Raw genomic sequence first — 14,096 nt, 5'->3', positions numbered from 1 at the left:
GGGTTTGTTAAGAGATGAAGTGATTTGGGGGTTGGACTCGATGATCTCTAGAGGGCCCTTCCAAACCCTACAATTCTGTGAACTGTGTAGTGACAGTGTGAGAGTATCTTCACTATTATACATAGAGATCCCAGTCCAAGCCAGGAATACAAACACATCAAGAATTAACTTGAGCCTTCGCAGCAAAATACAATAGCACAGCAATCCCCATCTGCAATCTTCAGCCCTGCTTCAAGCTGGGCAGCTGACAGAGTTCCTGTGCAAGTTTACTGCATGACCTGATTAGGAGGGAGTTCTGTGGCAGAGACAGGATTAAATGCAGTTCTAGAAGCAAAAAAACACCGTGACTCTAAAAACTCTTATTGATGATATATCTCACTTGTCTCACCCCCTACACACCTTTCTAGTTCAACTGAAAGAACTTCCTTCACTACAATTTGCACAGCTCAGTTAAGCTCCAAAATGGGTCTATTGTAGCCCATAAGGATCATCCAAGGAAGAGTGCAATGACAGTAAATACAGAACGTGAGGAAAAAGACAGCAAGCCTGGTGTACCTACAACTCTTAGAAACGCAACTTTTAAATGACAAATGTAATTCAAAATGGACCATCCTTTACAGAGCCCACAACAGTGCTAACAGCTTCTGGTAGATGACACTTGTAGAAAATGATTTTCTTTGATGGATCTACTAGAAAGAGTTGTTAGAAGACGAGCCACTGCTACAATAGCAAAGGAAGCTAACAGTCAGGACTCCTGACTTCCAGCAGTTTTTGCAAGGAACCTCTCTACTGGCCACAAGCATTTAGTCAGCACGCCAGCTCTGCATATGAAAAATAAAGCATTATGTGAATGACACCTCCTTAAGATCCCTGCAAAAATAACTTACATTCAGTCCAGAGAGCACATAAGAGCTTTTAGGAGGATGGCGTATTTGCTGGCTTCAAGCATCTACCACCTGAAACAAAGATTCTCTCTCTCCATTCTAACCTAACCGTAGGAACAGGACAAAGTTCAGCCCAACAGTGGAAAGAGGAGTCAGATACTACGTGTCCACCTAAATAAGTTTTACTCATAGCTAAGTCACAAAGTTGCCTTCTAAAGCACATGGTACCTACCTGACAACAAAAGAGCTGAGAGACCTCGATAGAAAGGACTTTGTGAACAATGTTTTCCAGTTTTGCACACTTCACACGTAGATGATTGATTCAGAAACTGTAAAAGCAAGTGGTAACCAGTCACCTTGTCTACACCCTCAAGACAAGGAAAGACTTCAGGTTGGAAATGACTGACCTGTGAGATTCTTCTTCCCTGGATGGCATTAAGCATCTGTCAAGCACCTTGGCATCTTAGTCTGCAGGCTGCTTAATGACGGCCTGACAGCCACCAAAAAGATGTACTGAACTTGAGGTACCTGGATACCATAAATAACGTGCAGGGATTTAAAAACCAAAGCCACTGCCCAAAACACTTCAGGTGGCAGGAAAGAGAGCTTAACTGTGTCTTAGCTACATAAGGGGAAAAGATTGTGGCTTGAGAAGTACATAAGAGCAGCTGAGAAAAAACAAGAGATTGTAATTCTTTACAATGAGGAGGAAGGCAAAGATCTCTGCTGGCTTTCAAAAATCACTGTGCCATAACTACGCATGGTACAACTGTTGAGTATTAAGTATCTCATAAGCTTAAAGTCACCACATAGCATTACACGGTACCAACGCTATTCACTCAGATGTGTCATTATCTACAGAACACCTCAGCCTCAGAAATGCACTCTGTACACTTGCAGCTTTAACTCTTTCCCCTAGGAAAGCAAAATACACAAGTAAATATACAAATGTAACCATCATCCTGCTCCACTACAAACATCTCCGCAGCTAAGAACGCAGCAGAGTCACGTTTCAGCTCTTGCAGTTGAAAGCAGGCAGGGCGGCTCTACCGAGCTAAGCTGGGATGAAGGCAAAGGCAGAACAAAGAGTGGCAATCTGCACTGCAGGAGCTGTCTCAATTAAGTGACACTACGACTCCTGATGGAAAAGAGGCTCCTAACAAAACCATTTTTATATGTATAGTTAAACCATTTCCTTTGATGACAGATGTTCTATTAGCAAAAAATATCTGTTTGGGGGTTTTTTTTGTTCTGTTTTGTTTAGGGGTTGTTTTGCTGGTGTCAGTTGTAGGTACCCAAATGCTGTAGACAAAGCTTTGTTCACTAGGTGTAAAAACAATATGCTTCCATATCACAGAATCACAGAATTATCAAGGTTAGAAAAGACCTAGAAGATCATCCAGTCCAACCATTACCAATACTTCCTGGCTAAACCATATTCCTCAGCACAACATCCAAACGTTTCTTGAACACTCTCATGGTCGGTGACTCCACCACCTCCCTGGGCAGTGCATTCCAATGCCTGACTACCCTTTCTGAGAAATAATACTTCCTAATGTCCAGCCTGAATCTGCCCTGGCACAGCTTAAAACCATTCCCTCTAGTTCTATATCCTTAACCAACATCACGATACCAGAAGAACAGCAACTCTACTCTACCTCTTCCTTCTTTCCACAAATACAGTGTACACCAAAAGAAAAAGAAAGGGCCTACACAACAGTTGTCCTTTGCCTCTAGGAAACTGAGACCTGCTGTCTAATGGGTTGACCATTAGCCTATCGTAAGCACATCCACCAGGTCCCTATGCCAGGGAAACCAAGGCATGAGGAAATGCAGAGCCATTCCTCATTTGCTGCTGCATCCCTGTGCAAGAGCATGTCCTAGGACCACTTCTTGGTTTGTGCTCTCAATGCAGAGATACACCAGTAAGGTTTGATTGACGGAATGACAAATTATAGTGAGGAAGATATTCCTGGACAAGAGGATCAGACACTATCAAAGGAATTACATTTATTAAGCAAGAAGTTACTGGTGCTGTTGCACTTCCCCCATAACATGATAGAAAGCATAACAAGATGGCAGAACAGCAGGGCCTTAAGCCACAGCAAGTGAGAGTCAGGTTATAAATGATAGCTGTAGGCACATAAATAAGAGAATGAAACTGGTCACTGCTTAAGAAGGTCTATGAGATCCTCAGGTAAGCCAGCATCTACAGAGGAGACATCCTTGCTTGCACTGCCAGCCCTTAAATGAGGTCTGGGAAGGGGTGGATCCTGGCTCCACTCCTTCCAGTCACTCAGGTACATTGCATGCACCTGAGCTCCCCTGGCTTGGCACTGCCAAGAAACCCAGAGACTGATCCTATCAACAACAGCAACACAACCAAGAGTGCTCTCGGGTTCATAACAACATCAGAAGCACTTTGAACTCTCCTTTCAAAAACATAGAAAGATTAGAAAATAAATCCTCAAAAAGAGTCACGTTATTGGTGAAATACAGAACTGCAGAGCAAATCAGGTTCTTTAGAGCTGGAGTTATCAATAATAAGCTCATTCTCCACCAGTTTCAGAGAAAGCACAGAAGAGAATCTCAGAGGATGCTGACACAGAATTATCCCAGCGCAACAGAAAAGCAGGCCACAGAGCAAAACCAGCCAAGAGACACCTGCCACAAACACACTCATCTTCCTAAGCAGCCCATTCGAATCCAAGTGAAAATTGCATCTCTCACCATGTTCTGCGAGAAGAAGCTCTGTCCACCACCAAGCAACACAAGTTCCAACACACACCTACTCTCTTTACTTTGCATTTTGTTTGCAGAAGTGAAACGCAAGAGACGTAAAAGGGAGAAATCTGCCAGTCAGACTAAAAGCCTTTCATTCTGCTGGTTAGATACAGTCTATTAGCACCTATCACATTGCTGTGAGGGCTGCTGCATGCACATCTCTTGTGCTGCTGTACTGCAAGGATACTCAAAGCAAGTTCAGAGAAGATGCAGTGCTGTCTGGCTTCCTCAAATTCAAAGTATCACAACAGCAGCAAACATTGACAGCTTTCGGCTCCAAAAAAATTACAGAATCACAGAATGACCCGGGTTGGAAGGGACCTCAAGGATCATGTAGTTCCAACCCCCCTGCCTGGCAGGGCCACCAAACATACACATGTACTAAATCAGGCTGCCCAGGGCCCTGTCCAACCTGGTCTTGAACACCTCCAAGGACAGGGCATCAAATTAAGTTTTGCCAGTCATTTTTAGGACTTAATTGTTTCTTCTTCAGGCACCACTGGATAAATGAGCTGATATCTATGAGTTGCCCAGTGCAAGCAGACTCCAGCTATAGCTACCCGGCCTTCTGTTAGTTCCAGTGCAGAAGCAGTCACACACACATACAACTCTTCCAGCCTGTGATCAATTCAGACCCAGTAAGAACAACAGCAGCCCCGGCTGACTGCAGTCCCCTGATGAGCTACAGAGCAGAACAACGTGGAGCAGCCCCCGCTCCCACCCTGCCCTCAGTTCACTTGCTGTCAAGACACTACCCTGAAAGCTTTGGCACTGGATGTTTTTCCTCCACACAGCACAACGGATGCAACCACTGTGAAGACAGCAGCCCAGCCACAGCCAGCACCCACGAGTCAGACAGGTGCCTTGCATGTGCTGCCTGAACTACACTGAAATAGTTGACAGACCTAAGGAACAAAAATGATTAAAACCTAACGCTCCGCTGCAGCCCAAACGAGCTCCCAAGCATCACGCTGCCCCGCCAGCCCTCCGCGCGGTGCCCGCAGGGACCCGGCCTCAGCACCGCCCGCTGCCGCCCGGGCCCCGCAGCGCAGCGCATCGCGGGCGTCAAGGAGACGAGGCCTCGGCCCGGCCCGCCGCCTCCCCGGGAACGGGCCCTGAGAGGCGCGTTAGGAACGAAGGAAGGAATGAAGGAATGAAGGCCGCGGCCCCGCGGGACGCACCTGTGGCCGACGCTTCTCGCGGCCGTTAAGGCCGTTGAGGCCGCGCCACCGCGCGGAGCCGCCCCCGCCCGGCCGCGAGTGGAGCAGGGCGGCGGGGCACCGCGCCGCTCCCCCCCCTACTCCGCGCTGCGCTCCCCCCCGGGAGTTTTAAAGGGGCCGCGAACCCGGCCCCGCGGCCCCGCGCACCGGCAGCCCCCAGCGGCGGGGCCGTGCCCGGCGGCGCGGGCGGAGGGAGGGAGGAGCGGAGGGGGGGGGGTGGGTGGCGGCTGCTGGCGCCGGCGCCGCCGCCACAGCGCTCGCCGCCTCCCCTCCCCCCCGGCGGGGGCTCCTCGCCGCAGCCTCTGTGCTCCGCTCTCGGTCATGTGACCCTAACGTAACCGGACAGGAAAAGCCGCCGCCGCCGCCGCCGCGCTGACTCCGTTGTTGCTGCTGCTGCTGGGCGCGGAGACGGCGGCGGCGCGCGCGGCACCAGGCGCCTCTGCGGCCCCGCGCCCCCAGGTGAGCAGCGCCCGCCGCGCGTGGACCGACCGCCCGCACGTGTGTGCCCGGCCCCGCGCACCGGGACGGCCGGGCCCGCGCCGGAGCGAGGCGAGCCGGAGGGGCGGGCGGGGGCGCGGCGCGGCCCGTCGGGCCCGGCCCGCATTGTGTGCCACGGCCCGGCCGCGCGGCGGCGGGGAAACGGGGCGAGGGGCCGCCGCTCGACCGCCTGGAGAAAACCCGGGGCCGAGCCGGGCCGAACGGCCGCCTCCATCCGGGGCACGGCACGGCACGGGGGGGGATGGGCCGCGCCGGGAAAGGGGGGGGTCGGGGGGGGGCCGCGCGGAGCAGGGGGCGAGGGGGTGAGGGCCGGGAGGGGGCTCGGAGCGTCCCGCCGCCTCGCCGGGCCGGGCTCGGCCGGTCGGATCGCGGCGCGGGGCGGCCCCCCCTGCGGCGGCATCCGGCGCGGGGAAGGGAAGGGCGGGGGAGGGGGGAAGGGAGCCGCGCGCGCGGCGGGAGGGGCGGCCCCGCCTGTCTCTCCTCGGCAGGGCTGGGCGGCCCCGGCGGCGGCGGTTCCCGTCTCGCGCGCCCTGGCGGCTCCGCTCGCGCTGCGTCTCGCGCCGTCTCCGTCCGTCCGTGCGCGCGTGGCGTGAGCGGGGGGGGGCGGCAGGGAGCGGGGAGGAGGGGCGGGGCTCAGCCAGTGAGAGCGGCGCGCGGCCGCCCTGCCTTCCGCCACAACGGCCAATGGGAGGGCGCCGACACCCCGGGCCGCTGGGGCCGAGCGCGGCTCCGGGGGAGGAGGGGGAGGAGAGCGAGCAGAGCGAGCGGAGCGCGGCCGGGCGGACCCGCCCCCCGCACGGAGCGGCGCCCCGAGGCGCGCGCTGCGGCGCCGGCAGGAGGCGGGAGCGGCCGGGCCGCGCGCGCCCGTTCCCTCCTCCCCTGGCCGTTCTCGGGCCGCGCGCGTCCCCATTGTGGTGCGACGGGCGGCGACGCGCCGGGCCGCTCCTACCGGGCTCCGCGCTCACGGGGCCGCGCGGCGCCGCCGGGCCCACGAACCGCTGGCCGTGACCGAAAGGGGCAGCCTCGGCCTACGGAGTGAAAGGAGCGTCGAGGTCCGTCGGGAGCCGGGGCGCCTTTCTGAGCTGTTGGGGGAGAAACGGGGCGGCGCGGCGCTCGTTGAGGGCGCCCAGCAGCTGTTTCCTGTCAGCGCCGCTCTCGCCGCCCGCCGGGCCCCGCTCTCAGGGTTGGGGTTGGAACTACGTGATCCTTGAGGTCCCTTCCAACCCGGGTCGTTCTGTGATTCATTCTGTGATTCTCAGCACTCAGCCGTCCGCGATGGGGCCGCCCCGCCGCGGGGTCCCGCCCGGCCCTGCCTGCCGCCCGGCCGCGTCCGCCGGCCCCGTGTTCTCTATGCACCGTGCAGTTTCCTCAGAGTCTAATTCTTGCCCTTTAACGATCGTTTAACCGCTTTAAAGTTAAATATGCACAGAAACGCGGTGCCGTACACGCGTACAGACGCCGTGTCGTTTTGAGTAAAGCTTAGTTTGCGTCTCTGAGGAACGGCAGTGGCTTCTCTGCTACTGCAGAGTCTGCTGCTTGGATAAGGGTGAAGCCATAAGCTAAAACCAATTGGGGATGATAATAACTGGAGGGGATCCTCTCCTCCTGGAGCTCCCCTAGCAATGGTTTGCTCTGCTTGTCAAGTTTCCCTTTCTGTGTGCAAACGGCACCGAGCATCAAAGAACTGAAAGTGTAGCACACACGGAATAAAATCCATCTTTACACTACAGTAGAAGCCCTGCGAGTTTTCCTCAGTGTGGTAAAGTTTACCTGCATGGAGCCCAGTGTGGGATTAACTAACATTGAGCATGAGTTGTGTTCCCGCTGACAGAGCAAGTGGGGAGAGAGGGATGGGACCTCAGCGTATTGCTTGTACAAACAGAATTAATCAAACCCTAACCAGTGTGGGCAGCCAGCATGGATGGAGCCGTTCCTCTCACCCCTCGGCTCTCCTGCTGTGACAGACAAGATTCAGGCCCTTACATAGAGACATAGAATTGCTCAGTTTGGAAAGACCCTAAAGATCATCAAGTCTAACCACAATCTAACAAAATCACAATACTGTGATTCTGTGTAACCATGCTGCCTAACTAACTGCAAAATCATGTCCCATATCATGCTGTAGCCGATCTCAGCAAGTAAATAAATGGTTAATAGTGAAACAGTTGACTCTTCTTTTTCCGAGAGTCTGGACGTCTTGCAGATACCCAGAATTAATTCATGTTGTCAGCCTAGAAAGAGTCAGGTATGCAGCTGGTAATTCGCAGGAGAGGCCTTAACTATCAGGAAAGCTCAATGATTTCATGGCAGAGTTCACATTCAGCCAGATGGACACCTAGAGTTTAGGTTAAAGGTATTTAGAGAGGCAGAAGAACCCTGTAAGAAGTTAGCTGACATGGCTCTTGTTGGGTTGTCTCTTGCCATCCCTGCAGGAGACTGGTATCAGATGAGTGAATAGTTCTAAGTGGTACCCAAATGCTTTGTTCTCATTAAAAACAGATGTTTTCAGTACTTATTAGTTGTTCTTCCTCTCCTTCGGCTATTTGTTTTTCTGTATCTAAGCCTACCCTATGCATTCACAGAACCTTCTGTTCCTGGCTCTGCTTTGCTGTTTAAACCTGGGCAAATCACTTGCACCTTTGTGAGCTGCATTGTGTGTCGTGAAACAGATCCTTGTGTGTTTGCAATAGGTCACCAATGTCACTGCTCAGGTTAAGAAGTGTTACTTTTGCAGATCGTCCAGATACTAGAGGAAAGTATCTGTGAAGGGAGATGTTCTGTTGCATCTGCTTATCTACTGTTCAGTTTTACATGAAAGTCATTTGCTTTTCAGAGCGTGAAAGAAAATGGATTTGGCCAACCATGGACTTATTCTGCTGCAGCAACTAAATGCTCAGAGAGAGTTTGGTTTCCTGTGTGACTGCACAGTTGCTATCGGCGATGTCTACTTCAAGGCACACAAATCGGTCCTTGCTTCTTTCTCCAACTACTTCAAGATGCTGTTTGTTCACCAAACCAGGTAACTATGGGAAGCCCAACCTGACTGTTCAAAAGTTGTTGAGTTAGCTTGAAACCTGCGGTGTTGTTTCTGCTTCTTCATATGCTATAATGAATCTAGAATCTGTTTCAAAGTTGGACTGTGATTCATTAACAGTAGTAATTCAGGAAACACTCTTTATCCTTAAAAAGTCTAGTTTTAAAGATTTCAAGGACGGAAGTAAATTTGCACTTCAGAGACAGGCAGATGTAGCAGACTGGGCTCCATCAGGAGCATACAACAGTCACTGGAAGACAGTGCTGCCAGTTTATTTTTGGGAAACGTATCAGAGTTCAGAAGCAGTTATAGAGCTCAAGCAGAGGGCACACCTCAAGAAAGGGAAGAATTGGCTATGATTGATTTCCTCCTCACCTTCTGTGGTTACAGCATTCAGACTGCAGTGCACAGTCATGGCTGCTTCTGGATTTGTCTTTTATTTAATATGTGCTAAATGTAAAAGCTACAGATAACTGAACAACAATTAGAATCCCAGCAGCTCTCTCGTTAGCCAAGTTAACTTGGTTAGCCTAACCAAAATGCTCCCGATTTTTTTTCTTGTCTGGTGAACCTCACATTTCTTTTTACACAGAGATCCAACGGGAGGACTGGTGGGTGTTTCAGACTAGATTGATGCATAGGGCATGTTCTAACTTGAAGGATGGCATTGGTTTCAATTCTGTTAGGCTGAAGAGGGCATCACAACCACAAACGGTCTCACTTGTTGAGTACTGTAAGGGACTGATGTGTTTCACCAAGTATACTCCTGATGCTGCTACCTTTTCTTCCTCCCTGTTCAAGGAAAGAAACTATTGTTTTACAGGGAGCCTGGCCTTTGTGCATTAGATGTGCTCAGGCTATATCTCTTGCTTCCAGCCATCAAGAAATTCACACCATGTCCTGCATCATTCTGGATCCTCACACAGCTTAGGCAAGGTGTTAACACACATTGGCACAACTGTGACTAGAAGCACTAGTAAGACATAAAAGCCAAACAGGGACATGTCAGAGGAATTTTGGGCGGTTTCAGGGCTAAGAACTGAGACTGTGAATGTAGACACCAGTGCTAGGAGGTTTTAATTTGGCTGTAGATGTATTTAAACAGTAAAAAAAAGGAAAAATATCTTTGCAATTTATGAAATACATCAGTGTGTCAACAAATCTGCCTCATAGCAGCCATTGAGAAGGGTGCTATTTACAGTGGGACAGCTTCATTTTTCTAGGCAGTTAGTTTGCTGAGGGGAAAAAAGTCATTTTGCAAATGGCAAAGCATTTCTCTTCGCTTATCACAGATTCTGTCTTTGGAATTTTAAGTATACTGTTCTGATTTTCACCAACACTTGAATAACTTAAATCTGATGGAAAGCATTCTCCCAGTCTGTTATTGATCATTTTGTTTCACTTTCCAGTGAATGTGTCCGTTTGAAAGCAACCGACATACAGCCAGATATCTTCAGTTATCTCTTGCATTTGATGTACACTGGGAAGATGGCACCACAGCTCATTGACCCAGTTCGACTAGAGCAGGGAATAAAGTTTCTGCATGCGTATCCACTAATTCAGGAGGCCAGCCTTGCAAGTCAGGGAACTTTTTCTCACCCGGATCAAGTTTTTCCATTAGCATCTTCATTATATGGCATTCAGATCGCGGATCACCAGATCAGACATCCTGCTAAAGTTACATCGGCAGCTGACAAACTCGGGCGAGAACCAAGGCCACAGACTTCCCGCATGACCCAAGAACAGGTTTCTGAAGGCTCACAGCTCTCACAGTTACCTACAACTCTGCCACAAGTCAGCAGGACAAATATGGCCGCTTCCGACCAATTGCCATCATCTTTATCTCCAGAATTGGTATCTGCTGCTGGTAATAATTCACCTGCGGGAGAGGAAGCCAACATGGAAGCATCTTCAGACGAACAGCCTGCGTCACTCACGATAGCACACGTCAAGCCAAGCATCATGAAAAGGAATGGAAGCTTCCCCAAGTACTATGCCTGCCACCTCTGTGGTCGCCGCTTCAATTTACGAAGTAGCTTGCGTGAACACTTGCAGATCCACACGGGAGTTCCCTTCACGTCCAGCCAGCAGGGAGAAAGTAACGTTTCTTTGTCTCTCTGTAACAACACGGCTGAGAAGGATGCTATGGAAGTGCCTGAAGCTGGGATGATTAGTGACAGTGAGCTGCAGCAGATCTCAGACTCTCCAATAATCGATGGGCAGCAGCAATCAGAGACGCCGCCCCCCTCGGATATTGCAGACATAGACAACTTGGAGCAGGCAGATCAAGAGAGGGAAGTAAAAAGACGGAAGTATGAATGTTCCATCTGCGGTCGTAAATTTATTCAGAAAAGCCACTGGAGGGAGCACATGTACATACACACTGGCAAACCCTTCAAGTGCAGCACTTGCGACAAGAGCTTTTGTAGGGCTAACCAGGCTGCCAGACACGTGTGCCTAAACCAGAGCATGGACACGTACACGATGGTGGACAAACAGACTCTGGAGCTCTGTACTTTCGAGGAAGGCAGTCAAATGGACAACATGCTAGTACAGACCAACAAGCCCTACAAATGTAACTTGTGTGACAAAACATTTTCGACTCCCAATGAAGTAGTCAAACATTCGTGCCAAAATCAAAACTCTGTCTTCACGCTAGAAGAAGATCGCTCCATTCTGCTGGGTGGTGGGGACACGGAAGCCACAGAGACTGATAATGCAGTGTTAGCCTCCATCAAAAAGGAGCAGGAAGCAGTGTTGTTAGACTGAATGTGAAATCTATATCAATTTTCTAAAGTTTCTTTACTCATTTTTATTAAATCAATTTTTTCTTCCCCTTGCCTCTTACCTCACTTTCCCCCCTGCCATCTCTTCCGCCAACTTTCCCACCCTTTGTCTTCAGCAACCAGAACTGTACTGGCACATTAGGAAATTGGACTTTGCCTCTCCCACCAAAACAAACAAAAAGCTCTTGCATCAAACTACAACATAATTGATTTTAATACAAAGGAACACGTGAAAAATAATCCAGCTAACTATGTTGACAGTGTTAGTTAATCCAAATTTAATAGATTTTAAATGAAATTTAGACCACTCGAAGGTGTATTTAGATACAGTGATGACTGTAACAAGGAACAGAGTATCAGCTTGGTAAGCGAGGAATATGTTATATATATATATATTAGTTTCCCTGGTAAAAGAAGTCTGAGAAGATCTGGCTATTTAAACACCGTGCTTTTTAGAACTCCACATGCACATCGATTAAGATAATAACTTAAAAACCTCTGAATTTTTCCTCACTGAAGCAAATGCAAAAAGTTGTTAGTTGGGTTAAAAAGAGCTGAGAGCACTGAGTTCCTTTTAGCCTTATATTTTCCTTCAAGTCTGCCTTTGGGTATCTGTTTCAGATAGCATGATTGATTCAAGCAAAGTAGTTACTTAGTCAAATTTTGACTTAAGTAGCTGTAATAATAATGTGATGGCAATCTTTATATATATATATATAAACTATTGTATATGTATAAAGATTTATATATATATGGAAAGTGTTTGTGTGTATATTTGGTACAGGTAAATAAATGCACACATCCTTTTTAAGCAACTGGCCGTCTGCTCTCCAGTTCAGCCCAGAAAGTATTTTAGTTGTCTGACTAAAGTAGTCATTGCACAGATTTTAAATCAAATGGGAAACGTCCTGAGCTGTGTGCATTTTTATTGGCCTGTAGAACAGAAGCTGTTGGATAAGTGTCGTCACCCAGGATACAAAGGAAACCAGAGAAGCGACAGCCCAGTGGGCGCTGTACCCTCATCAGTGCAGCATGTGCACGTGTTGTTAGGTAGAGATTTGAGTCATTCCTGATGAGAGGAGAGAGAAAAACGTCATTGCCTTACTGGGGCAAGGAAAGTCCATGGTTTCATTTGGTATGATTGCATGAGGTAAGATGAAGAAAAAGCGGTTACAGAGATGTTCTAGCAATGGGGGAATCATGGTTGTTTTAAAGTGAATCTGTAGTTTTGACTGGCAAATTCTGCTCTTTGAGAGTCCCATTATTTTCAAAGCCAAAGTCCGCAAAAAACGGCAAGGATGAATTATGTAATTTTAGTTACTGATGATGATAGCACTGTGTCTTTGTGTTAAAAATCAAGTTGTTGATTCTTATTATTTTATATGAAACGCCCAGATGTTTTGCTCCTAGCATAAAAAACAAAACTGACAGCCTCAATGGAGTCCACCCAGCAAATACTGGGCCAGCAGAAGGTTGAAACGGACAGAACAAAGTGCCCCATGGTAAATGGAGGCGCTGTGCTTTGGGGGGAGGGGTGGGAGAGGGCAAGTCACAAACCACAGCTCTTCTCTGTGTATACATTTAAACTGAATATCATTTTGTGTATAGTTAAGTTCTCAGATTTGTAAGTTTTTATACATCATTTCATTGAATAAAAACTGAATTAAAGGGAATGTGATTTATTGAGTTGCAGGTGAAAGGCTGTTGGGTTTTACCTTCCTGAAAGAATTCTTATCTAACAAGTATAAAAGCCAGGCAATGTATTCTGCGTTCAGAATAAAACCTCTTTCATACATATGAACAAATAACTTACTAATGGCTTAAAGCAGTGGATATAGCACTACATTCTTGTTGTTTTAAGAGGGCAAATAATGACAGGACAAGAGGGAATGGTTTGTAACTGAGATGGGAGGTTTAGGTTAGATATTAGGAAGTTTTTCTACATAGGGTGGAGGGTGGTGACGCACTGGAACAGGTTGCCAAAAGAGGTTGTGGATGCCCCATCTCTGGAGGCATTCAAGGCCAGACTGGATGTGGCTCTGGGCAGCCTGGTCTGGTGGTTGGCAGCCCTGCACTTAGCAGGGGGTTGAAACTACATGATCATCATGGTTTTCAACCCAGGCCATTCTATGATTCTATGGTATTGAGTCTGTTATGTCTTGTATTAGAGTAACAGATCTTTCCTTATTCAGAATATGCTCAGGGTTTTGAGGTAGCAGTATTTTAGGGAATAGCCACAGGGTCACTTCAAAAATGACCACAGCTGCAAAAAATGTGTTATTATCAGATACTACATCACCAAGTGATCCTTTAACAGCTCCTATGTAAAATGCAGTGGTTGAGCTCAGCTCCCTGGTTGCATTGGGAGCGTACACACGGCCACACCATTTTCTATGAGCTGTTCAGCAGCCCCTGGTCCATACTTTAATTTAGCTCAAACCAATTCCATTGAATGATAATCAGACAAAAAAAAAAAAAAAAAAAGTGTTGTTTTTTTGTTGTTATTTCTCTTCCCTATTTCAACTACAGAGAGTATTGAAATGAAAGAAGAAAATGTACATACCTTTGGAAAGCCCCAGGTAGGCAGGAATTTCCAGCAAGCTCCCCTTGCTTCCAGTGCCAGCCCTTATATGAGGACTGGGGAGGGACAGATCCCAGCTCCACCCCTTCCAGTCACTCAGGCGCACTGCATACACCTGAGCTCCCCTGGGTTGGTCCTGCCTTCCCACCACGTGCTCCATCACTGCTTCAGGCTGTGACCTGGTGTAAAGGTGGTGTGTAAAGGTGGCTAATATAAAGATGTTGACCAAGATAGTGATAAATAGTCAAAGGTTATTAACAAAGGAAAACTCACCAATGTCGATGCCTGGACCAGGAAACTGAGGCAGTC

General features: G+C 48.8%; 1 protein-coding gene across 2 annotated transcripts; it reads left to right on the top strand.

Annotated features, from left to right (window-relative positions):
• The first annotated feature begins 5,202 nt into the window (after nt 1–5,202).
• On the top strand, nt 5,203–12,879 carry ZBTB2 (zinc finger and BTB domain containing 2). Of its 2 annotated transcripts, none has more exons than XM_015858167.3 (3): nt 5,203–5,347; nt 8,220–8,405; nt 9,830–12,879. In XM_015858167.3, the coding sequence occupies exons 2-3, from the start codon at nt 8,233–8,235 to the stop codon at nt 11,187–11,189; spliced, it is 1,533 nt and encodes a 510-aa protein (XP_015713653.1). In that variant the 5' UTR covers nt 5,203–5,347; nt 8,220–8,232; the 3' UTR covers nt 11,190–12,879. The 2 variants fall into 2 exon arrangements, with proteins under 2 accessions (XP_015713653.1, XP_015713654.1); XM_015858168.3 differs by lacking the exon at nt 5,203–5,347 and adding an exon at nt 6,128–6,438.
• The last annotated feature ends 1,217 nt before the right edge of the window (nt 12,880–14,096 follow it).

This window comes from Coturnix japonica, chromosome 3 (assembly GCF_054131305.1).
Source record: "Coturnix japonica strain WE chromosome 3, WE-NBRP24, whole genome shotgun sequence".
NCBI lineage: Eukaryota > Metazoa > Chordata > Aves > Galliformes > Phasianidae > Coturnix > Coturnix japonica.
The sequence above is the reverse complement of the archived record's forward strand: the minus strand, read 5'-3'. Positions and strand labels throughout refer to the sequence as shown.

Coding starts and splice junctions, on each gene's coding strand:
- ZBTB2 (XM_015858167.3), top strand. CDS start 8,233: ATGGATTTGGCCAACCATGGACTTATTCTGCTGCAGCAACTAAATGCT. Junction 8,406..9,829: donor CTGTTTGTTCACCAAACCAG/GTAACTATGGGA, acceptor TTCACTTTCCAG/TGAATGTGTCCGTTTGAAAG.